This window comes from Symphalangus syndactylus, chromosome 13 (assembly GCF_028878055.3).
Source record: "Symphalangus syndactylus isolate Jambi chromosome 13, NHGRI_mSymSyn1-v2.1_pri, whole genome shotgun sequence".
Classification (NCBI taxonomy): Eukaryota; Metazoa; Chordata; class Mammalia; order Primates; family Hylobatidae; genus Symphalangus; species Symphalangus syndactylus.
Window position 1 is genome coordinate 127,795,901 of NC_072435.2, and position 24,255 is coordinate 127,820,155.

Sequence of the window (24,255 nt, forward strand, 5' to 3'; positions counted from 1 at the left end):
ACACACCCCACACACACAAACCCACATGCCACACACTGTACATACACACTCCCACATATACATACCACACAACTCACACCTCACACACTGTACACACCCTACACACATACACACCACACAACCCACACACTGTATATACACCCCCCCACACACCACACAACCCAAACCCCACTGTACATACACACCCCACACATACATATCACACAATCCACACTCCACACACTGTATATACACATGCCACATGCATAAACACAACCCACAACCCACACCCCACACACTGTACATACACACCCCACACACACACCCCATATACACACCTTATATACTATACGTACACACCCCACACTGTACCTATACACCCCACACACATGCCCCATACACCCCATATACACACCCCACACTGTACCTACACACCCATCCCCCCACACACCACACATACATACACCCCATACACACACACACCCACACCCACCCCACAGCTTTTTCTTTGGGAGGGAGGTGTGTGAATTTGGCAAATTGTACATAAATCCATGAAAATATGCGTTTCCTGAGTCAGTAATTTCACTTCTAGAAATTCAGCCTGAGGAAATGGCTAGGGCATGAGGAGAGACTCATATACAGGAAGAATCGTTTCTGTGCCAGATGGAACAGAGGCACCGAAATGGCCCCCAAGCTCGTCAGCAGAACCCGGAGGCACCGGCGTGCAGCTGTGCATGCTGCCGTCCCCGAAAGTGTGGGGAAGTACACAGCATGGACAAAGGCCCGAGACCCTCTCCCCGGCCCAGCTCCCCGACCCCACTGGCCACAGCTCCCTCCGAAGCCTGTGCCTGTGAAAGCAACACCTCAGGCCGCATTACCCCCAGGCACACGCACGCACCACAGACAGGGTCTGACAGACGCAGACGGGCTCCAGCGAGGTGCACGTCTCGGCCCGGACACAGGCAGAATTGTGGGTGATTTTTATTTTGTTCTAGTTAACTTATATCCAGTGCTTTACATCTAAAACAGTTTTTCTAAAGAAAAGAAAAATGGTATTTAAGGAATGTCTGCACATGATGAAAATTAGCATTTGTTGCATGCCTGCTGTATCCCAGGCACCGAGAGCCCTGCTGCGTTTAATCCTAAAAGAGCCCCAGGGGTGTAGTCGTATAGTCACCCTTAGTGACAGATGGGGAAACGGAGGCTCGGAGGCTCAGGGTATGGAGGCAGCCCCGCTGGTTAACGGGCAGAGGCAGGGTCCACAGGCAACGTGGAGGGTTCTTCTGAAGACCCCTCATGCTCAGCGGGGCTTCCCCACAGGGACGTGCAAATGGACAGAGACCTCTCCGTCCCCACACCTTCTTGCTCTGAGCCTCGGTGTCCCCATCTGTCTCCTCCCTGCGGCCTGGAGGCCTGGTTGACCTGCTGAGGTTGAGCAGGGGCTGTGGGCAGGTGAGGGGCCCGTCTTGTAGCTACAGCCTGCTCTGTGGTCTACTGGGGAGTGGGGGTGCCAGACTTGGTGAGGACGCCATGTGCGGCCCCGGCAGGGGTTGGGGGGGGCAACAACTACCTGTGGCTGGAACAAGCCCTTGGAGAAAGCAGCTCTAGAGAACAAGAACAGGGCTTCAGTCTCTCTCCAGCCTCTCCCTCTGCCCTCCATTCATGCAGAAAGGAGACACCCCCCAGGTCCCTCTGACCCCCGTGTCCCTCCCCAGCGTTCCCCTGACCCCCGTATCCCTCCCTGGCATTCCCCTGACCCCTGTATCCCTCCCAGGCGTCCCTTTCGGCGTCGGCGTCGCTCCCCGGCTTCCCTCCCCGGCGTCCCTCCCGGCGTCCCTCCCAGCGTCGCTCCCCGGCTTCCCTCCCTGGCGTCCCTCTGACCCCGGCACTCCCTTTCCCTGAGTGTGAGTGGCGGGGTGGCCCGGCAGCACCTCCTCGCTCCCTCCCCAGAGGAAGGGTGATACCTGTCCGCCTCTGGTGAGACAGGGCTTATTAACAGGATCTTGAATGAACCCAACCCTTCGGAGAATCACAAAAGCCGCCCCCCAGGCCCCAGACGTTCTGATGCTCACACAGCCCCCCAGCGGAGTGGGGTCTCGAGGGTCCAGGGTCCAGGAGGCGCCTTCCGTGTGTGAGAGGAGGTTTTCCTGTAACACCCCGAGGAGCAGCAAGTCTGAGCATTTCGAGACAGAGAGCAAACGATTTCCAATTTCTGCTCTGCAGACGGCTTTCCTGGCCCGACTCTCACACTTGATTCCGTCCTGACCTTTATTAAGCCTAATGGACGCGATGGACTCATTTTCCTCTAACTGGCTCCAGGACTTTCCTCATTAGAAGATGAGCAGCTGGCATTTCTACCATTGCAGAAATGTAAATTGGCCCCAAGACGGGAGAATTACTCCTCTAATTGGGCTGAATTGATCAGAGAGGCCGCCGGTGTGGAGGGGTTAGACACAGGTGCACAGGAGCCAGGGGCAGAACACATGGCCATGTGGTCCTGGGGCACACACCTGTGCCAGTGCGTGGGGCAGGGGGCCGCCCTCCCCCGGGCACGTACCAGTCTCAGGGCCGCAGAGCCTTCGCCCTTGCTGATCCCTCTGCTGGAACACTGTTCCCTGCAGCTGCCTCTGCTCCTCCATCCTGGCTCACAGTAGCCGCTCCTTGTACCGTTCCCTGGTCTTCTCCCCACTTAGGCCTCTCCACCGCAGGTGGAGCCCATGCCGGGTCTCGCCCCGGGGCACCTGAGGCAAGCCCCACGAGGCGCACACTTTGTCTGCTTTGCTCTCTGTGGAACCTGAGCCCAGAGCAGCCTCCAGCACCTGAGCTCACTCAGAAGGAATCTGTTCAGCCAACGAATAACTCGCTTCCCTTTGATGCCCCACCTGTCCTGCCCTGGCAGGAGCACTTTATGGAGAGACTATCCAGATGACTCATCTGTTCATTCACTAATGCCCCAGACACCAACCACACCCCGCTGCAGGCCCCAGGGCCACACTCGCAGGCGCAGCACCGCAGTAAGTCCTGCTCTGACGAGCACGCATGACGGGGATGGGGCTGGGAGAGAGGCTGCCTGTGCCTCAGCAGGGCTGTCCCCACCCTTCTCGGGCCACACGGCCGGCACGGTTGGCAAGCTTAGCTGGGAAGCCACAAGCCTCTCCCCGAGTCCCAGGTGAGACGGAAATCATGGTCACCGGCATCCATGAAGCACCAACTCAGTGCCAGGCACGGGGTTCAGGGCACCACAGGTGTTCACTGGTTTAATCCTAATAAAGGAATCCTTTCTCCGACGAGGAAGCCGGGGCTGGGAGAAGCTAGGAACTTGCCCAAGGTCACCGTCCGTCGGTGGTGGAGTCACAGGCTCTCAGCCCCAATCTCAGCCACCTCACTCTGCTGAACAAGCAAAGAACAGTGAAATAAACAAAGAATGCACATTCCCGGACCCTTCTGCCAGGCCAACCTGGGTCCCGGTGCCGCCTCCTTGAACCTGGGCGGGCGTGTGGCTGCGTCCATCAACAGTCGCCACCGGGTCATCGAAGGCGGGGCATGGAGGGCATCGTAACTCCAGCCTGGGCCACCAAAATTCACATGCCACCAGGAATCCCAGCTGTGGAGAGGCCGCGTGCAGCCACCTGCCCCAGCTGAACCCTCCAGAGTCCACACATCCCCTGCCGCCACGTGTGTGTGTGCACCTTGCTGGACGTCCGGCCTGTGAGCCTTGTGATGGGGGCTGCTGCACAGGGCAGCATCTGCCTTTCCGAGTTCCTGACCCACAAGGTTGTGGGCAAAATGAAACAGTCACTTTAAGCCACTAAATTATGGGGTGATCTGCTACAAGGCAAAAGGAGCTGGGGTACAAACCAACTGCGGGGGGCGGGGGTTGGTGGGTGCATGAGCACTTGGCGTTCGCTGCCGGATCGACGGGCACAGAAAAAGCCCCGTAACCCACGCAGGCTGGGGAGCCCTGTTAATCCGTCCACTGCCAAGGCAGCGCCGCCTGGGCCTCGTGGTGGGGGAGTCCTCACGGAGTGGACGAGAAGGCTTCCCGGGCAGGACCCCTTCCCCACAGCCCATAAATCAGAAGGGTGAGGCCCCGTCCTCCTGTAGCTGGGACACGGCATATTTTGGCAGGGAGGGGCTGGCTGACATGTGAGAGCCACACTGGGGGCTGAGGTATGTGTTAACGAGGTAACAATCTGGGTTAATGGATTGATTTATTTTGTTAGTGTTTCAGACTCCCTTGAGCTCATCACGGGCAGTCAACACTGTAGGCCACTGCAGGGCTCCCAACCTCCTCCATTCAGGACGTCTTGGTGAGCCTCTGCTGAGCCTCACGCTCTTACGGACACTGGAAAAGTAGTGACAGAGACTCACCCTAGTGCCACACACTCGATGGCATGAGAGGAGACAGTGTGGAGCCACTAGTGCCACATACTTGATGGGGGCAAGAGGGGCCGCGTGGAGTCCCTGTGCCACACACTCGATGACGTGAGAGAGAGTGTGAAGCCCCTAGTGCCACACACTGGATGGTGTGAGAGAGGAGACAGCCTGGAGCCCCTAGTGCCACACACTCGATGGCGTGAGAGAGGAGACAGCCTGGAGCCCCTAGTGCCACACACTTGATGGGGCGAGAGGGACAGCGTGGAGCTGGCCCGCAAGCTCAGAATGTGTGGGGCAGAGGACAGTGCTGGAGGAGGAGTGAGGAGCTGGGTGCGGTGGGCACTGTGCACGGTGTGGTCATTGGAGCTGAGACCCGGAGACTGGGAATCAGGCAGCTTCCAAAATGTGCCAAAGAACAAACTGTGTGGGGTAGAGCCAAGATTTGAACCCAGGGTCCTGGAGGAGAGGCAGACAGGAGGAGAGGGCAGAGGGAGAGAGCGTTGGGGGGCACTGGCTGTGGGAACTGGCGCTCAGAAGAGAAAGAGAAGCTGGGGCACAGCTCAGAGGTGGGGAAAAGTACCCGACCTGTTTCCAAATCCCCTCGAAGTGCCCCTCCAGGGTGGTCAGCGTGGAGTCGGGGAAGGGGGGGACCCTGCCCTGCCACCCACCCAACGGCAGCCAGAGCCAGCCGCTCAGCCCCCAGTGGACCTGGAGGCCAGCCCCTTGGGACAGGACAGGAGGGTCCTCTGGGCTGGAGTTCAACCCTCGGAACACAGCAGGAGGTCCCCTGGGCTGGAGTTCAACCCTCGGAACACGGCAGGAGGTCCCCTGGGCTGGAGTTCAAGGTCAGACGGGCCTTTCAAATACAAGCAAACGCCAGGCTCCCTCCCCCAGGCATTGATCTCGTGAATAAATCAGCAATGACAGCCCCGTAAATCCTTGGCCAGCTGCCTCTAAGCTCCAGCAGGACAGGCGGCTGGTGGGGAGTGGGTGGGGTCCACGGCCTTGGAGTGGGGGTCGTGGTGGGCCTGGGTCGGGGCCGAGGGAGCCACATTCAGTGTGGGGGCTGCGGGCTCTAGGCCTGATGTCTCCAGAGAGGGCCTCGGAACCAGAGGGGAAGACCCCACAGCGTCTGCAGAGCTCCCTGAGGCCCCACAGCACCTGTAACCACGGCTGCCAGGGAGTCAGCTCTGCGAAATTATCACACACGTGGGGGGACGGCGTCTCTCCCTCCCCCAGCCCTTTCTGCTTCCTTCCTTCCCACTTTCTTTCCTTTCTTCTATGTTTACTTTCAAGTTCCAAACTTGCACTTTGATTTCTTTCAAAAGAGTCCACACTTGTCTGTACCTGGTTAAAAGAATCAGCGAAAACCAAAGCCATCGTGAAGATCGCCCGGCCTCGCAAGGTGCAAGGTTTCGGGGCACTGAGCCTGGCCTCTGCCAGCCGCGCCTCCTGGGGGTCTCCCGCGTCTATCTTGCTGTGCCCCCAATTTCAAGTCAGTGGTGATCCCTGTGGTCTATCCTGGGCATGGCGGGCCCTCACGCCCGTTCTCCCAGGGTTGGTTCGGCTGTGGTCTGTGGCATCGGGACAGGAAAGCCATGTGGGCGCTGGTCGTGTGGCCTTCTGCAGCCTGGCTTCCTCCTGCAGGCCCCATGGCTGTTCTTCTCCTCATCCCATCTGGTAACCCTCAAATCCTGGATCTCTCCGGGTGCTCCATGGGCCATGGGATTCCACCCAGGTCCTCTTCTCCACTGGACTTCTCCTCCATCTCTTCAGGAGCCCAGGGCTGCCCTGACCCCGGTGTGGAGCTGCCAGGTCTCTCGGGACTGTGGCTGCTGAGGCTGTGCAGGCAGCGTGGGACCCAGGGCTGGTTGACTGTGTCCTGACCCAGAGTCTGGCTGCCTTCACGTGGAGCTCCTGTATCCACCGTGTACCCTCGGCTGCCCTGGGCCACCTGCTCACACCCGTCCACACCTGCTCACACCCATCCACACCAGTTCACAGCTGCTCACACCTGCCCAAACCTGCTCACACCTGCCCAAACCTGCTCACAGCTGCCCACACCTGCCTACACCTTCTGACACCTGTTTATACCTGTACACAGGTGCTCACACTTGCCCAAACACCTGCCTACACCTTCTGACACCTGTTTATACCTGTTCACAGCTGCTCACACCTGCCCACACCTGTTTACACCTGCATACAGCTAGCCACACCTGCTGACACCTGCATACAGCTTCCTGTACCTACCTATGCCTACTCACAACTGCATATACCTGCTCACACCTGCTAACACCTGCCAGTAACTGCTCACACCACACACCTGCTCACACCTGCCCACAGCTGCCTCTGCAGGAGATGCCCAGTGTGGTGGGTGGGGGGTGGGGACCCCTCTCCTCTGCTCAGGCAAAGGAAATATCTGCTCAGTTCGGGGCCACCCGTGCAGAGTTGGTGGGGCCTGACGCAGCCTCACCACGTGGCATGGAAGCGAGCCCGGGACAGCGCTTGACCTGAGCGGGGAGGCATCTGCCAGGCCTGTGGTGGAGGTTGGGGGGTGGGACCCTCCATCTGTGGCAAGTGACCCAAAACCTCTGCACGAGGGACCCCCGTGCCAGGCCTGCCCTTGCTGCCCTCCAGCTTCAGGGCCTCTATCTCTCCCCAGCGTGCGGCCTAGACCCAGGCCCTCAGGAAACATCCGTGACCCCAGCAGACGGGGAGCCAGGCAAGGACTCTGGAGTGGGTGAGCCAAGGTCAGGTGGAGGTCACGTGTTTCCTGTGGCTGCCGTCTGCCGCGAATTCCACAACTCAGTGGCTTGAAGGACACAGTCATGACCTCACAGAAACGAGCCTGGCTAAGGACGCGGGCAGGGGCTGCCCAGGACCCAGGAGAGAGGGGGCGTCATCCCAGAGCCCATGAGGGGACACCGCCAGCTGCTGGGTCCCTTACGGCGGAGACCGAGAACTGCCCTTTGCAGGTAGCTCTGGGGTCACTGGCGACGGGGACAGAGCTGGACGGGGGGCTTCAGGAGGGGCCGGGCAGGAGGACGTGGAGACGGCGCACTCGTAACCCCACTGCGGCTTCCTGTAAGGGGAGTGGAGGCCGGGGCAGCAGCCGCAGGGGCAACGGCAGCAGGGGGACGTGGAGACGGCGCACTCGTAACCCCACTGCGGCTTCCTGTAAGGGGGAGTGGAGGCCGGGGCAGCAGCCGCAGGGGCGACGCGGTGTCAAGGCCTCCTGGACATTGTGCCACTGCTGGTGCCGGAGAGACCACGGTTTTGCAGATGCCCAGGACAGGCCAGAGGGTGGGGCCCTGGCATGGGGAGGGGCTGCCCTAGGGATGGGGGCTCCTGGCCTGGCTGACCTGCACCTGGGCCAGTGGAAGGCGGAGTCGGGCAGGCCTGAGTGTGAGTCTCACATCCATCTGCTGCGTGGCCCTGGGCACGTCACTCAGCCTCTCTGGGCCTCAGCTCCTCCCCAGGGCTGTGGGAGGGGCCAGGAGAATGACAGCCTGATTCCTCTGCCCCCTCATCTGCAGGCCACCCGCCTGGGGACGTGCTACCATTTACCTAACACACACTCTTTAAATCCACCCAAAGGGTAACTGCATGAATTTTAACAGGAAACTCTTTATCACTGCCTTAGGAGGGGACCATTATCTCTTGCCAAAAATGAGAGATAACTGTACAAATAAATACAATAAAATACACACCGCAGTTAAAGTGGTTGGAAGCCACAGTCTGGAAGGCTTTGTCGTCTGACGGCTGCTCGAAGGCGAGACCGTTCAGCATCAGAGGTGCTCTAGAACCTGGCCTACATTTTCCTCTTGAAATAATCAGAAAGCTTAGAAGAGAACAGGGGTACTTCTCAGGATGAGGGAGAATTTTTATCTTCATGTGGGCGTGGGGGCTACACAGCATTGACGTCTGTCAGACCCCAGGAGCTGTGTGGGGGTGGGGGACAGGCAGAGAGAGAGACACAGAGACAGAGAAAGAGACAGAGACAGAGAGAGACACACACACGGAGAGGCTGAGAGACAAAGAGAGACACAGTCAGAGACAGAGAGGCAGAGAGAGACAGAGACTGAAAGGCAGACAGAGATCGAGACAGAAAGAGACAGAGAGACAAAGAGATAGAGAGAGACACAGACACAGAGACAAAGAGACAGAGAGACAGACTGAGACAAAGAGACACAGAGAGACAAAAAGACTGGGAGAGACAGAGACAAAGAAACAGAATGAGACAGAGACTGAGAGGCAGAGAGATAAAGAGACACAGAAAGACTGAGAGAGACAAACAGAGACAGAGACAAGGAGATAGAGTGACACAGAGAGACAGACCACAGAGAGAGACGCAGAGAGAGGGGAATCCTTTCTTGTGAGGCGCCTGGCCTCAGGCAGCCCCCTGCCCCGGAGCCGCTAGGCTGTCTGGTGTCTGTGGGGAGGGGAGTGGTCAGAGAGTAAGAGCGGCTCCCCCACCCGGCCGGCTGCTCTAAATGCAGGAAGATCCACAGTCCTTGGGCAATTTATAGAACTGCTCCCCTTGGGGCCTATCAGGATGTGTGGTCTTAAATCATTGCTGTTTGGCCGGGCGCGGTGGCTCACGCTTGTAATCCCAGCACTTTGGGAGGCCGAGGCGGGCGGATCACGAGGTCAGGAGATCAAGACCACGGTGAAACCCCGTCTCTACTAAAAATACAAAAAATTAGCCGGGCGTGGTGGCAGGCGCCTGTAGTCCCAGCTACTCGGAGAGGCTGAGGCAGGAGAATGGCGTGAACCTGGGAGGCGGAGCTTGCAGTGAGCCGAGATCGCGCCACTGCACTCCAGCCTGGGCGACAGAGACTCCGTCTCAAAAAAAAAAAAAAAATCATTGCTGTTTAATATTCAACAGTTGCTCCACTGAGAACAAGCGTATTTAGGGGAGGTTCCTTGAGTGGGGTGGTCGCCCTACAGGACACGGATGTGGAATACGACCAAGTCGGGCACCGCCATCGGGCTAGAGGTCACCGTGCCCCTCCCTGCAGCCCCTGCCTGGCCCTGGCCTCTGGCCTGCAGACTCCAGGGCTTCAGGGAGACCCCACTGTACACCCCATGCTGGCCGGGTGGCTGGTGAAAGGGACCCTTTGGCTTCCAGCCTCCACTTGTCCAGCGCAGACATGGCCTCAGAACCAGCCCTCAGAACGGAGCAAGAATAGCCGTGCCCAGCTCGGACCCCGGGCGGCACTCACTCCAGTCGCTGGCAGTGCTGCTGAGGGCCTGGTGTGCCCCGGGGCTCGGCTGCGGGGTCTGTGCGTGGCCCCGGGGCTCGGCTGCGGGGTCTGTGCGTGGCCCTGGGGCTCGGCTGTGCTCTGTGGGCCTCGGACCTGCTCCTCTTCACTCTCTGCCGTGTTTTTTTCCTCTTTTATTCTGTTTATAATTTACCTTATCTTGCTGGAACCCTTCTGTTTCCTGGCAAGTTCCCAGAACCCGATCACCAGCAGAATTGGAATGTGCAGTATGATCTTTACATATTTACACACACGCCGCACACCCTTCCCGGGGCCATCCCTGTACCCGTTTACACACACGCAGCGTGCCCTTCCCAGGGCCGTCAGTGCCCCCAGTGGCCTCAGTGTCCAGTCCTCCCTGTCGTCCGGAGCTCTCTCTTGTGGGGGCCTTTACTCTTTTGCTGTTCTACCTGCAACACTCTCTCCAGCTCCCCAGGGGAGAATTCCCACTCATCTTCTGATGCCAGAGACCCTGTCCCCCCCCAGGAGGGGTGCACGCCTGTCTCCCTGTCCACCTGGGGCTCAGCTGCAGGTCCCAGGGCTGCAATGTCTCCCCCTCCTGTGTCTCCATCCTAGGCACCTGCACGGTGACGTCCTGGGTGGGCAGCGCCTCCCCTCATGCCAACTTCTCCTTTAACAGACCAGAGGGCCTCAGGTGGGGGCCCCACCTGGCAGACCTGAAGGTCAGGGCGTCCTGAAGGTCAGGGCGTCCGCTCTTGGGGGAAACGAAGTTGGGTTCGTAGGGGCAGCTCTGGCGTTGTTGGTCCTTCCCTCCAGACACCACGTCTCCTCGTCTGGCTCCCAGGAGGCCCTGGTTCTATTTCTATTTCTCCCGCCTCTGTCATCCCCTCAAACGGCTTCTGCACAGCCCCCACTCTGCCTCTCAGGCTTTAACCCCAACTGTGAGCCCCACCTGGCTGTCCCAGGGCCACTGAACTCCACGTCTCCATCGTGGCTCTCCCCTACACACCACCACGCACCAGCTGGCATTCTGTCCTTATGAAGGCCCTGCCCGCCAGGGGGCTGGGAATCAGCTGCTGTCCCAGCCCACCTGTCAATCACCCATCAATCACCAGCCAATCACCCGTCAATCACCGTCTCTTGCCAGCTTTGCATCCTAAATATTTCTTGGAAGAGTCCCGTGTCTGCCACGCCCCACAAGAAAGAAAGTTCACCCCACTGGGCTCAACGGGAAAGCTGTTAATGAAGGGAAGCTTTAGGGATGTGTTTTTAGGGTCATGGGGACAGAAGGGGGCGGTGCAACCTCAGGGGCGGCAACGTGGAGTTCTTGACACCAGCAGAGTGTGGCCTCGGGGCCGGCTGCTCGGACCATGGTGCAGCTTCCGACAGCCTGTGGTGCCTCCACGGGCCAAGCGCACAAGGTGGGAGCAGGGAAGGAGCTGGGGGACTGGAAAGTGGTGGTCTGCATCTGAGGGCCCAGCAGGGCTGGGGCTAGACAGGGGGCGTGGTGATGGGGCTGGACGGGGGCGTGGTGATGGGGCTGGACGGGGGTGTGGTGATGGGGCTGGACGGGGGCGTGGTGATGGGGCTGGATGGGGGTGTGGTGATGGGGCTGGACAGGGTGTGGTGATGGGGCTGGCTGGGGGCGTGGTGATGGGGCTGGATGGGGGTGTGGTGATGGGGCTGGACGGGGTGTGGTGATGGGGCTGGCTGGGGGCGTGGTGATGGGGCTGGATGGGGGTGTGGTGATGGGGCTAGATGGGGGTGTGGTGATGGGGCTGGACGGGGTGTGGTGATGGGGCTAGATGGGGGTGTGGTGATGGGGCTGGACGGGGTGTGGTGATGGGGCTGGCTGGGGGTGTGGTGATGGGGCTGGCTGGGGGTGTGGTGATCGGGCTGGACGGGGTGTGGTGATGGGGCTGGCTGGGGGCGTGGTGATGGGGCTGGATGGGGGTGTGGTGATGGGGCTAGATGGGGGTGTGGTGATCGGGCTGGACGGGGTGTGGTGATGGGGCTGGCTGGGGGCGTGGTGATGGGGCTGGCTGGGGGCGTGGTGATGGGGCTGGCTGGGGGTGTGGTGATGGGGCTGGCTGGGGGTGTGGTGATGGGGCTGGCTGGGGGTGTGGTGATGGGGCTGGCTGGGGGTGTGGTGATGGGGCTGGACAGGGTGTGGTGATGGGGCTGGCTGGGGGCGTGGTGATGGGGCTGGCTGGGGGCGTGGTGATGGGGCTGGCTGGGGGTGTGGTGATGGGGCTGGCTGGGGGTGTGGTGATGGGGCTGGCTGGGGGTGTGGTGATGGGGCTGGCTGGGGGTGTGGTGATGGGGCTGGACAGGGTGTGGTGATGGGGCTGGCTGGGGGTGTGGTGATGGGGCTGGCTGGGGGCGTGGTGATGGGGCTGGCTGGGGGTGTGGTGATGGGGCTGGCTGGGGGCGTGGTGATGGGGCTGGCTGGGGGTGTGGTGATGGGGCTGGACAGGGTGTGGTGATGGGGCTGGCTGGGGGTGTGGTGATGGGGCTGGCTGGGGGCGTGGTGATGGGGCTGGCTGGGGGTGTGGTGATGGGGCTGGCTGGGGGCGTGGTGATGGGGCTGGATGGGGGCGTGGTGATGGGGCTAGATGGGGGTGTGGTGATGGGGCTAGATAGGGGCGTGGTGATGGGGCTGGCTGGGGGCGTGGTGATGGGGCTGGCTGGGGGTGTGGTGATGGGGCTGGCTGGGGGCGTGGTGATGGGGCTGGCTGGGGGCGTGGTGATGGGGCTGGCTGGGGGCGTGGTGATGGGGCTGGCTGGGGGCGTGGTGATGGGGCTGGCTGGGGGTGTGGTGATGGGGCTGGCTGGGGGTGTGGTGATGGGGCTGGCTGGGGGCGTGGTGATGGGGCTGGACAGGGGCGTGGTGACGGGGACAGGTGAGTTGCCTGTTCCTCATCAGAACTGGGTTCTGGTTCTCAGCCTGTCTCCCACCGTAGAGCAACCTCTGACCGCCAGACAGGACATCAAGGTGAAAACTGTCAAGCCCCCAGGATGGGAGAGAGGTCAGCGGGAGAGGTCGGGGGAGAGGTGGCGGGGAAGTCAGGGAGTCAGTTGGGGAAACAGCAAATGCTGGGCGTGGCCACAGCTGTGCCTTGTCAGGGGATGAAGGTGAAAGACAGAACTGGCGATGACACAGGCTCCCCCGCCCCTCGGAGGAGACAGGCTGTCAGAAAGGCCCGTATGTCAGCCGGACGTGGTGGCTCACACCTGGAATCCTAGCACTGTGGGAGGCCGAGGCGGGCAGATCACCTGAGCTCAGGATTACGAGATGTGCCTGATCAACATGGTGAAACCTCGTCTCTACTAAAAGTACAAAAATTAGCCGGGCGTGGTGGCGCGCGCCTGTAGTCCCAGCTACTCGGGAGGCTGAGGCAGGGGAATCACTTGAACCCGGGAGGCGGAGGTTGCAGTGAGCAGAGATCGTGCCACTGTACTCCAGCCTGGGCGACAGAGAGAGACTCTGTCTTTAAAAAAAAGAAAGGCCCCTGTGTCATGCAGACGGGAGGGAAGCTCTCCAACGGCTGCAGCCGGGGCCCTCCGTGCTCCGGCACCCACACCCCCAGCCCAGACTGCTGACCCTCACCCACCACACAGGTTCGCTGTCGTCTGGGCTTTGCTCTGAGCCTGAGCCTGGAATGTGCCCACGACCCAGCCTCCTGGCCTCTCATTGCAGCTGGGTTTGGCCCACGGGAGCTGATTTTGTTTGAAGGGGAGGCAGGGGTGTTTCTCCCCCGGCCCCTTCCTGCTGAGGTGACTTGTCTTTCACTGACAGTGGCTCTGTCCCCAGGACTGCACCTGCTGGGTGCCCTCCACCCCAGGAGTCCCATCCTCCCTGGCTCTTCAGCCTCGGTGGTGGCTGCGCGCTGCCCGTCCCCGGCACCCTCCCCAGGCTGTCCTCAGTCTCTGCGGTGCGTTCCGTCCCTCTGAGGGCCTCAGCTTTCTTAGGCCCCTGACTGCTGGCCTGGTCTCCTGCCCCACAGGGTGAGCATCAGGGGAGACGGTGACAGAAGCTGACACCTGCGTGGGTGCGTTCAATCCACGGCGGACCCGCCAAGGTCTGATGTTTAACAATCACAGCAGTTAAGGGAAGTCAGAATATTAAAGAACCTGCCAGATTAACTGCCAGCTTCCATTTTAAACATGTGTAATTGAGGATTGATTCTAGATGTGCAATTTAAAATCGGACAGGATGAGAGGATTAAAGGCACCTGCAAACAGTCCTGACATGCTTCACAGAATTCGAGATCTGGTCTCAATTCAGTGTATTAAACTAGAAATGTTAAAGCACTTGGTCGGGGGGATTCCTGGTATGATATCAGGCATTCAAAGTGACTAAAAGAAAATCAAACACTACATTTGTAAGTGCCATTTTTAAAAGGCTCAAGGGACTTTAAAGGCACAAAAGCAGTGAATTGCTGTTTCACGGTATTATTATTATTATATTTTATTATATATTTTTTGAGATGGAGTCTCACTCTGTCACCCAGGCTAGAGTGCAGTGGTGCGATATCAGCTCACTGCAATTTCCGCCTCCTGGGTTCAAGGGATTCTCCTGCTTCAGCCTCCTGAGTAGCTGGGACTACAGGCGTGCACCGCCACACCTGGTTAATTTTTGTATTTTTAGTAGAGGCAGGGTTTTACCATATTGGTCAGGCTGGTCTCGAACTTCTGACCTCGTGATCCGCCCGCCTCTGCCTCCCACAGTGCTGGGATTACAGGCATGAGCATCAGTGCCCGGCCTCACGGTATTATTTAATTTACCGAACCTGAGTTAAACAATCGCGGCCATGGGGAAGGAGGCCGTTTTATTGATTGAATTTGTGTCCATGATAGTACGATCTTAAGGTGAACCGCAAGCTTACAGCACATAGGTTTTGAAAGGTGCAACTTAATAAACTATATATAAATTTTTAAAACTAGCCTTAAATCTTTTCTGTGAATAGAAGCCCCATGGGCAAAACACAAAATAAACCAAATGAACCTCCAAAATAAAAACCTTCAACCTCCAAAATAAAAAACCTGCAACCTCCAAAAAAAAACCTAAGAAGCAGAAGCCCGGCCCAGCTCAGAGCCTCACACGGACACAGTCCCACCGCGACCGCACTTGCCCTCACCCCATCCCTGGATGCCACGGCCTCACTCGCCCTCACCCTGTCCCTGGACGCCGCGGCCTCACTCGCCCTCACCCTGTCCCTGGACGCCGCGGCCTCACTCGCCCTCACCCTGTCCCTGGACGCCGCGGCCTCACTCGCCCTTACCCCATCCCCGGATGCCACGGCCTCACTCACCCTCACCCTGTCCCTGGACGCCGCGGCCTCACTCGCCCTTACCCCATCCCCGGACGCCACAGCCACACTTGCCCTCACCCCATCCCTGGATGCCACGGCCTCACTCGCCCTCACCCTGTCCCTGGACACCGTGGCCACACTCACCCTCATGCCCAGTTCTACGTTCTCGCCGCCGTACACCTCCATGCCGGGGTCCAGCAGCCCAATGTCTCCGAAGTACTCGCGGTCCACTACGAAGGAGCAGCCGATCATAGCTGGGGTCCTGGGAGGCAGAGACAGCAGCGTGAGGACCTCACGGTGCAGGCCTGAGCCCTGCCTGCTGGGCCATGAGCCAGGAAAGCCTGGAAGACCCCGCCACCCCCTCCCTCCTGTGCCCCCTCCCTGCGCACTCAGGTCCCCGTGCCCAAGGTGAAGGGCCGCTGCTCCTCCAGCCACCAGGACTTGAGTCCCTTGGAGCCTGGTCAAGCACTCAGCCCAGACGGCGTCCAAATGCTGAACGCCAGCAGATGACAGAACCCACATTCTATTCAGCTTAGTGTAGGAGGTTTAAAAAAAGATCAATCAGCCGGCACAGTGGCTCACGCCTGTCATCCCAGCACTTAGGGAGGCTGAGGCAGGAGGATCACTGGAGCCTGGGAAGTTGAGGCTGCAGTGAGCTGGTATTGCACCACTACACTCCAGCCTAGGCAACAGAGTGATATCCTGTCTCCCCTCTCCCCTGAAAAAAGATCAGTTTACCCAAGGAGCCCTGTGGTTGCCTTGAACATCATTTCCCAAGTTCGAGTGAGTCACTTGCCCGCCTCCCCCATGCTTCCTCCTAACTGTGTATCAGGAGCCAGGACTGCAATGGGCAGTTTCGTAGGTTGTGCACTGCTCAACTCCACAGAACCTTGTTGATGACAGATTCTGAACAACGCAGCTTGGAGCTGTGAGTGCACAGCCTGTGCAGCTACGTGCCACAGACTGCCAACTGTACTATACTTCCTGTAATAATTCTAAAACGTCAGCCGACTTAGCCTGGCCCCATCTCTGTGAAATCACGCATTGGTATGCTAGTTATATTTTTTCTAATATGTATTGAGAGTGCATCAGTGCTGCAAATCCCCTGGGAAGAGGCTGCATGGACAGCAGCGGTGAAGGCAGGATCTGCGGATCGGTGAAGGCAGGATCTGCGGAGTGGAGCGGGAGGATAAGCTGGTGTGCCATTGTGGGTGACGCGACGCGCGAGCTCATTCACGCATCCCTCTCAGGTTTCTACTGGGTGTCTGGAAGGTGGCAGGGATTGAAAAAGAGGCAGGAAAATCACATCTCCAGCAAGGAGCAGGCAGAGTCTGTGTGTTGTAAGGAAGGAGGAACTTCTCATCTTTGCTGAAAGATTTTGCCTCGGAACAATTTCCTTGTCCGTGGAGAGCTTCATTTCTTCCGAGGCCTCAGGAGCTGTCAGAGGAAGCAGCAAAGCCTCACGCTGTCCCCAGATGCCACAGCAGGCCGGCCAAAGGCCCCGGCAGCCACGGTCAAGGCCAAGGCCACCCTGCAGGCCTTGAGCTTCCCCGATCCTCCTCTACGTATCAACATGTTCTTCCATAAAAACAACAGCAAAAAGTTGGCCTCTGTCATAATTTGAAAGAAGCAATTCTGTCCCCAACGACTCAGCAGTCAGAAATAAATGCCCATCAATTGTCCAAGAATGACAGGAGCATTAAAAAGCAATTGTCCTTTTATTTGTGCAAAGATCCAATTTGTTCTGTCATTAGATTTCGGCCACAAACCTAACAGTGATGAAATTTTAATACCCTCTTTGATTTTTAATAGCAACATTTGATTGGGTAAGTTACAGTTTATCGTATACAACAGGTATTTCTCCCATTTTCTTAACAACAAGAATCATTTCAGGGTGATCCCTGATGAAGTGAAGAGCCAGATTCTCTGCCACGTCTATTGTAGCGGGTAGTGTCTTTTTTATTATTGCTCAGAGTTCTAAAATAAACTCATGAGGCAAGGGAGGCAGCACCAGCTGGAACTGGATTGACCTGCCCGAGAAATGCCTGCTGTGATTACAGAAAAAGGCGGGGCTGAGGGTTCTCAGGCTCACGTGGGGCTGCCTGTCACTGTGGAGACAGCCTCCCCTCGGGGCGGTTCTGCCGCACGCAGGGCACAGGGGTGCAGGGTGGAGGCCCCAGGTCCTGCCTGCTGGAGCTGCTTTGCCCGACACCCACATCCACCCTCCAGTTCTCAGCTTCCAGGGTCTTAGTCCAGCCGGACACCTCTTGTTAGCATCAGAAGCGAGTCAGCCCAGCAGCCACGGAGGGACAGGTGGATACATGGAGAGTGGCCCGTCCAGGCTGTGGACCGCAATTCTGCAGTGGAAGGAGCGAGGCTGACACAGGCTGCGACGTGGAGGAACCCTGGAAACGTGGCACCGAGGGCAGGGGACCAGGTGCAAGAGGTTGCCCCCCGTGTGACTCCGTCCACATGCAAGGAACAGAAGAGACAAGTCCACGGGGGCAGGAAGTGGATTCGTGGATGCAGGGGCTGGGGCAGGGGGAATGGGGAGTGGCGGCTCATGGGTATGGGGTCCCCACGGGGAGGAGGACACTGCTTTGGAACGAGACGGAGGTGGCGGCTGCACGACACTGTGACGGTCTAAACACCGCTGAGATGCACACTTTAGTGTGGTTAATTTATGTTACATGAGTTTCACCAAGGGCCCATTCAGTGCTTTGATCTTCCACAGACCCTGATAACAAGAAAAGCCATCGTGGCCGGGCACGGTGGCTCACACCTGTAATCCCAGCACTTTGGGAGGCCAAGGCAGGCGGATCACCTGAGGTCAGGAGTTCAAGATCAGACTGGCCAATATGATGAAACTCCATCTCTACTAAAAATAGAAAAAATTATCCAGGCGTGGTGGTGCGCACCTGTAGTCCCAGCTACTAGGGAGGCTGAGGCAGGAGAATCACTTGAACCTGGGAGGCGGAGGTTGCAGTGAGCCGAGATTGCACCACTGCACTCCAGCCTGGGCAACAAGAGCGAAACTCTGTCTCAAAAAAAAAAAAAAAAAAAAAAAAAGACGCGGAGACCAGTAGTGGCCCCGAATGGCTGGGCATGCTGATATTTATCGCATACAAGACAAGAGGGCAGGGTAAGGAGGGTGAGGCGTCCAAGTGATTGACAAGGTGAAGCAAGTCACACGCTCACAGGACAGGAGGCCCTTCCCTTTTAGGCAGCCAAAGCAGAGAGGGAAGGCAGCAAACGTCAGCGTTTCCTTCTATGCACTTATAAGAAAGATTAAAGACTTTAAGACTTTCACTATTTCTTCTACTGCTATCTACTAAGAACTTCAAAGAGGAACCAGGAGTAAGGGAGGAGCATGAAAGTGGACAAGGAGTGTGAACATTGAAGCACCACAGGGAGGGGTTTAGGCCTCTGGATGACTGCAGGCAGGCCTGGATAATATCCAGCCTCCCACAAGAAGCTGGTGGAGCAGAGTGTTCCCTGACTCCTCCAAGGAAAGGAGACTCCCTTTCACGGTCTGCTAAGTAACAGGTGCCTTCCCAGGCACTGGCATTACTGCTTGACCAAGGAGCCCTCAAGCAGCCCTTACGTGGGCATGACAGAGGGCTCACCTCTTGCCTTCTAGGTCACATCTCACAATGTCCCTTCAGCACCTGACCCTATACCCGCAGGCTATTCCTAGGTTATATTAGTAATGCAACAAAGAGTAATATTAAAAGCTGATGATTAATAATGTTTATAATAATGATTGATAATTATCCATGATCATTTCTATATCTGATTTGTATTATGACTATTCTTATTCTAACTATTTTCTTTGTTATACTGAAATAGTTTGTGCCTTCAGTCTCTTGCCTTGGCACCTGGGTAATCCTTTGCCCACAGAGAAAATTGTTAGTACTTAAAAAGTGAGGTGGTTATCCCTGTGCCTAAAGTTCCATTCCCCAAAGAGATCCCGGAAATGCCGTCCTGGAGCGGGGCCCACCCTTTCTCCGCCCGGGGCAGGCGTGTACATGTCTCGGCTCTGCGCCAGAAGCCTGGGTGGCAGCTGCTCCCCTCTGCCCTGATATGCAAATGAGGAAACATGGCCATGTGTCAATAAAGCTTTATTTACAAATACAGGACCCCGGGCCATAATTCCCTGACCCCTGCTGTACATCCTTGAAAATGCCCTCCACTGGAGTGCAATGGCACCATCTCAGCTCACTACAACCTCCACCTCTCGGGTTCAAGCGATTCTCCTGCCTCAGCCTCCCAAGTAGCTGGGATTACAGGCACCTGACACCACGCCCTGCTAATTTCTGTATTTTTAGTAGAGACAGGGTTTCGTCAGGCTAGGAACTCCTGACCTCAGTTGATGTGATGCTCTCGCCCAGACTGTGATCCTCCAGGGTGAGTTTTGACAGACAAACTTACATGAAGGTCAGGCAGGTAATAAAGTGCAAGAGAGAAGAGGACTAGTTTCACTTGTTGAACATGGTGAAATCAAAGGCTTCATCTTCTGTTTCTTGCAATAGTCAATCCTCTTGGTCTGTCCCTGTTCCCCCTCTCTCCGTAAGGACCCAACTCTAGAGAATTACTTCCCCAAGTGGAGCAGCAGCATCAGCAAATGATAATACAGGACAGATGGGCTGGCTGGGAGCGGCTGTTGGGACAGGTGGTGACTGTGGTTCTGCTCTGTCCAAGCGAGCAGCCGCAGCTCAGCTTCAGTTCACCATGACTAAGAATTGGGGCCTAGAATCTTCCAGTTTTCAAAGAGAGTAGAAATCGTTTTCACATAAAATAAGATTTCATGTCAAAATGATTAAGTATTGGTTCTGTCAACCAAGAATAAAATTCTAAGACCCCCAAACAATTGAATGGAGCCGCTTCTCAACCAAGGGCACCCCAAAGTAACCCAGGAAAATGAGCTCAGGTCCTGATGGGAAGAGGGTTTGGACAAGCCCCTTAGACTCCCCTCCCTTTGGAATTCAGGAACACTATTAAGAGATGTTAAGTCTGACCAAACAGACTGTTTTGTAGAGCTAAAATGCATCCAAAATGACAGTTAGCAGGCCCCGAAAGAAATTAAGTATTTTACCCCAAAATGTATTTCTCTGATGTATTTTGAAATGGCCTGCAATGCTGTGTCTTGTGGGGGAACTCAACATTCCGTAGAGACTTGCGTTTCTTTTGGAGGTCTTTTCTGATCCAGATGAGATTAACCAGAAGTCTGGCCCCTTTTTAAGTCTGATGAGAAACATTTACAATCTCTTCCTTCCGAAGCTCCTTCTGAAGCCAGCTACCTGGAGGCTTCATCTGCATCATAAAACCTTGGTCTCCACAACCCCTTATCTTAACCAGACACTCCTTTCTATTCATGCCAGGTCTTTAGATAATAACTTAACTCTTTCTACCAATTACCAATCAGAAAATCTTTGAATCTGCCCATGACCTAGAAGTCCCCATTTCCGGCCGTCCCGCCTTTTGGACTGAACCAGTGCGCACCCGACACGTGTGGATTGATTCCTATGTCTCCCTACAACGTATAAATCCAGCAGGCTGCACGCCTGCACGCTGAGCATGGAACGCAGGGGCGCTGGCCACGATGACAACACCAAACGGGCCATGTGTGCAGGGGCGCTGGCCGTGATGACAACACCGCGTGGACCCACATGCGCCTGTGCGATCGTCACGCTGGGTGTCCACCACGGAAGCTGTACTGGAACTTCCAACGTGGCCTCATCTCGTTGCGGCTGTTTCTGTCCCCATGAGGGAGGGTGGACTCCTGAGCTTAGGCAATCCACCCACCTCGGCCTCCCAAGTGTTGGGATCACAGGCATGAACCACCGCACCTGCCTTAATATTTCATTTATTCTTTAAAGTCAACTTTGAGGGGTGGAATTGGTATAAAATGAAATGCATCCATGTGACCTTTGCATTTTGGCCCATTTTGACTGATGGAGACCCCTCGGTGACCCCATCCTTGTCCAGGAGAGAACACTGCTGCCCTGGAACTGTCCCAGGCAGGCCCCTTCCCTGTGAGCCCCGACCCTCAGCCTCCACCCCAGGATGAATTTTGCCTTCCATGGAATTCTGCGTGCAGGAATCACGCAGAGACTCTCTTCCATGTGTGGCTCCGAGGCTCAGCACGAGCCTCTGCATCTCACCACATTGTTAGGTGTGGAAAGGTCCGCTCCTCCCTGTTTCTGAGTATTCCGTGATGTGGGATGTGGGTGGAGTCTGCCCTGCTCATCCATCACCTGCTGATGCACATGAGGTTACTGTGAGTAACGCTGCTGTGAACGTTTGTGTGGAAGCCTTTGCGTGTACGCATGTCTCATTTACAGAAAAACACCTGGGAGTGGAATGGGGGGACACTGGAGGGGGGACACTGGAGAGGGGACACTGGAGGGGGACACAGGGGGGACACTGGAGGGGGGAACACTGGGGGGGACACTGGAGGGCGGACATGGGGGGACACTGGAGGGGGGACACTGGGGGGACACTGGAGGGGGGACACTGGAGGGGGACACGGGGGGGACACTGGTGGGGGACACTGGAGGGGGACACTGGGGGGACACTGGAGGGGGGACATTGGAGGGGGGACACTGGGGGGACACTGGTGGGGGACACTGGAGGGGGGACACTGGGGGGGACACTGGAGGGGGACACTGGGGGGACACTGGAGGGGGACAGGGGGGACACTGGAGGGGGACACTGGGGGGACACTGGAGGGGGACACTGGGGGGACACTGGAGGGGGACACGGGGGACACTGGAGAGGGCACTGGAGGGGGACACTGGAGGGGGGGACACTGGGGGGACACTGGAGTGGGGGACACTGGAAGGGGACACTGGGGGACACTGGAGGGGGGACACTGGGGGGACACTGGAGGGGGACACTGGAGGGACACTGGAGGGGGGCACAGGGGGATACTGGAGAGGGGCACTGGAGGGGGACACTGGAGGGACACTGGAGGGACACTGGAGGGGGGGCACAGGGGGATACTGGAGAGGGGCACTGGAGGGGGACACTGGAGGGGGGACACTGGGGGGGACACTGGAGTGGGGGACACTGGGGGGACACTGAAGGGGGACACTGGAGGGGGACACTGGGAGGGGACACTGGAGTGGGTTTCGGGCCTTCAGAAGGAGCTGCTGGTTTTTCAAAGTGGCTGCACCGATTCACAGTCCCGCCAGCCATGTCTGAGAGTTGCGTCTGTGCCATGTCCTTGTCAACATTTGGTATTGTCAACCTGCACCTTTCAGCCCCCTCAGTGGGCACGGAGCCCCATCTCACTGTGGGTTGAATTTGCATCTCCCTGGACTGTGGGGAGCACCTTTCGTGAGCTTGCTGGCGGGGGCCAGTCTTCTCCTGGGTAGTGTCTGTTCATGTCTCGGCCTCTCCTTTAGCTGAGGGTTGGAACGGGGGGTTTCAGCGGCTGTCCAGGTGGTGGCTATGAGGAGCATGGGGGCAGCCATGCTTTGAAGACTCGATGAGGCCAGTGAGCCTGCTCCTGCCACAGCTCAGGGCATCCAGAGCCTGCCAAAAACTGTGGGAGGTGCCTCCCATTGGGTTCTCTGAATTTCACTGATTTTTAAAATGTCAAACACCAGGCAATCCTTTTCCTGCTAATTGGGGATTATCAAGTGCATTTTGAATGAAGAAAAATAACCTTCAAGCTGTTAGTCCTGGCTCCAGTGAGCCCTGAGGGCTGCGTCTGCGTCTCTGTGATACAGACAAGCTCTGTGTGCCAAGTTTCTACGGCAAAGCCCGGGGGCCCCAGCACCCGGCCCGACACTCACCGTGGTCTCTGCTGAGCCCCTGCCCCAGGTTGTGCTTGCTGGGGGACGTCCCCAGCCCTCGTCCCAGGCCCTCGTCCCCACGCCCTCATCCCCGGCCCTCGTCCCCACGCCCGCCTCGCTCTGCTCTGCTCCTTCCCAGGCAGGGCCGCCCTCGACCCCGATGGGGCAGCTCACCTGATGGGCGCCGACTCATCGCCGCGGTCCAGCCAGTCCTGCGGGGGGATGATGTACATGCACCAGAGGCCCCAGTTGTAGCCGTGGGCGGCGTTTGCATACTGCTGCACCTCAAACGTGCTGTACTTGATGTTGTCGATGGCTGGCAGCACGATGCGACGCCGGTCCTCTCGGATCCGTGACAGTGCGGGCTCAGCCCTGCGGAGGCACAGCTGTGAGGAGGGGCTGCCCCAGCCCACGCATTCCCTGAGGAGGCTCCACTCGCCCACAGGGAGGAGAGGCCAGTCCCCACCTGGTCTGCATCTAGCCCTGCCACCTCCTGCTGAGCTGGACCCACAGCCTCCCTTGGAAGCCCCAGGGCCCCTCTCAGCAGCAGACCCACCCTGATCAAGGCCTCACCCCTGCTGGGGTAGCACCTCGAATGCTGCTGGCCCCTGGGGGACGCTGACACCGGCCACGTTGGCCCAGCTGCAGCGTCTCTGAAGGGCTGCCCAGGGGTCCACAAGAGGTCAGCTGTGTCCACCATGGAGTTCCCCAGCTCGGTCTCCCTCTCTGCCCAGCCCCGAGTCCCTCCTCTCCTTTCCTGCTCCTGTGGGAGCTGCATTCATTTGCAAGAATTGAGGATCTACTATGTGCCACGCCCTGTTCCGACAAAGTGGAATACGATCATGAACTAAGGAACAGAAGCAATCCGTGACACGGGGAGCTCGCATGGCGTGGGATGGAAAAGCCGCCAGGCACCGTTGTGCAGTGTGGAACCTGCATGAGTGTGCAGTGGCCCCACTCGAGGATGGGACAGAGGATGAGGTATAAGCAGTCATGGATGTGGTAGAAGGGGCTCACAGTTTTAAGTAGGGCTGCCCTGGGTAGTGACTGGAAGCAGGCGTGGAGGGAGTCTCCGAGGGAGCAGCAGCTGCACCGAAGCCCCGGCGTGTGCCTAATGGGCCTGCAGGGCTGGCCAGGAGGCCGGACAGAGCGATGGGGCAATGGGGGGTGAGGAGGGCAGAGAGGAAGGTGAGCAGAAGCAGCCTCCATGGGCATCAGCTCAGTCTTCCATTCCCCGTCCCAGGCAGGGGTCCTGGGAAGCAGGTGCAGCCCTTGCCCTTGGAGACACCATGGTCTACCGCAAGGTGAGATGGCCGCAGAGGCCTGCCGTCCATGCTGGAGTCTCTCGGGGCCAGAGCCACCCAGCCACTGGCTGACACAGAGCCCAGAGGCTGCAGTGAGAGGCTGGATGCCCTGAGGGCAGATTCGGGTTGGCTCAGGCAGGGCTGGCGTGGGGAGAGGCGAGTCCCTGACCCTGCCTGTGAGACCACGCGGCTGTCTTCACCCCTTCTTCCCGTCCTTCTGAGTATGAGGCCTAGTATTTACCTGCCTTTCAGC

At 57.9% G+C, this 24,255-nt stretch overlaps 1 protein-coding gene across 4 annotated transcripts in view; it reads right to left on the bottom strand.

Moving 5' to 3' along the window:
• The window catches only part of GALNT9 (polypeptide N-acetylgalactosaminyltransferase 9), a 120,214-nt gene that overhangs the window by 27,940 nt on the left and 68,019 nt on the right, over window positions 1–24,255 (bottom strand). For all 4 annotated transcript variants that reach the window (XM_055239755.2, XM_063614798.1, XM_063614799.1 and 1 more), the window contains 2 exons: window positions 22,873–23,070; window positions 15,041–15,158 (listed from right to left, as the gene is read on the bottom strand). In XM_055239755.2, coding sequence (XP_055095730.1) covers window positions 15,041–15,158; window positions 22,873–23,070 — 316 coding nt within the window. The remainder of the gene's footprint in view (window positions 1–15,040; window positions 15,159–22,872; window positions 23,071–24,255) is intronic.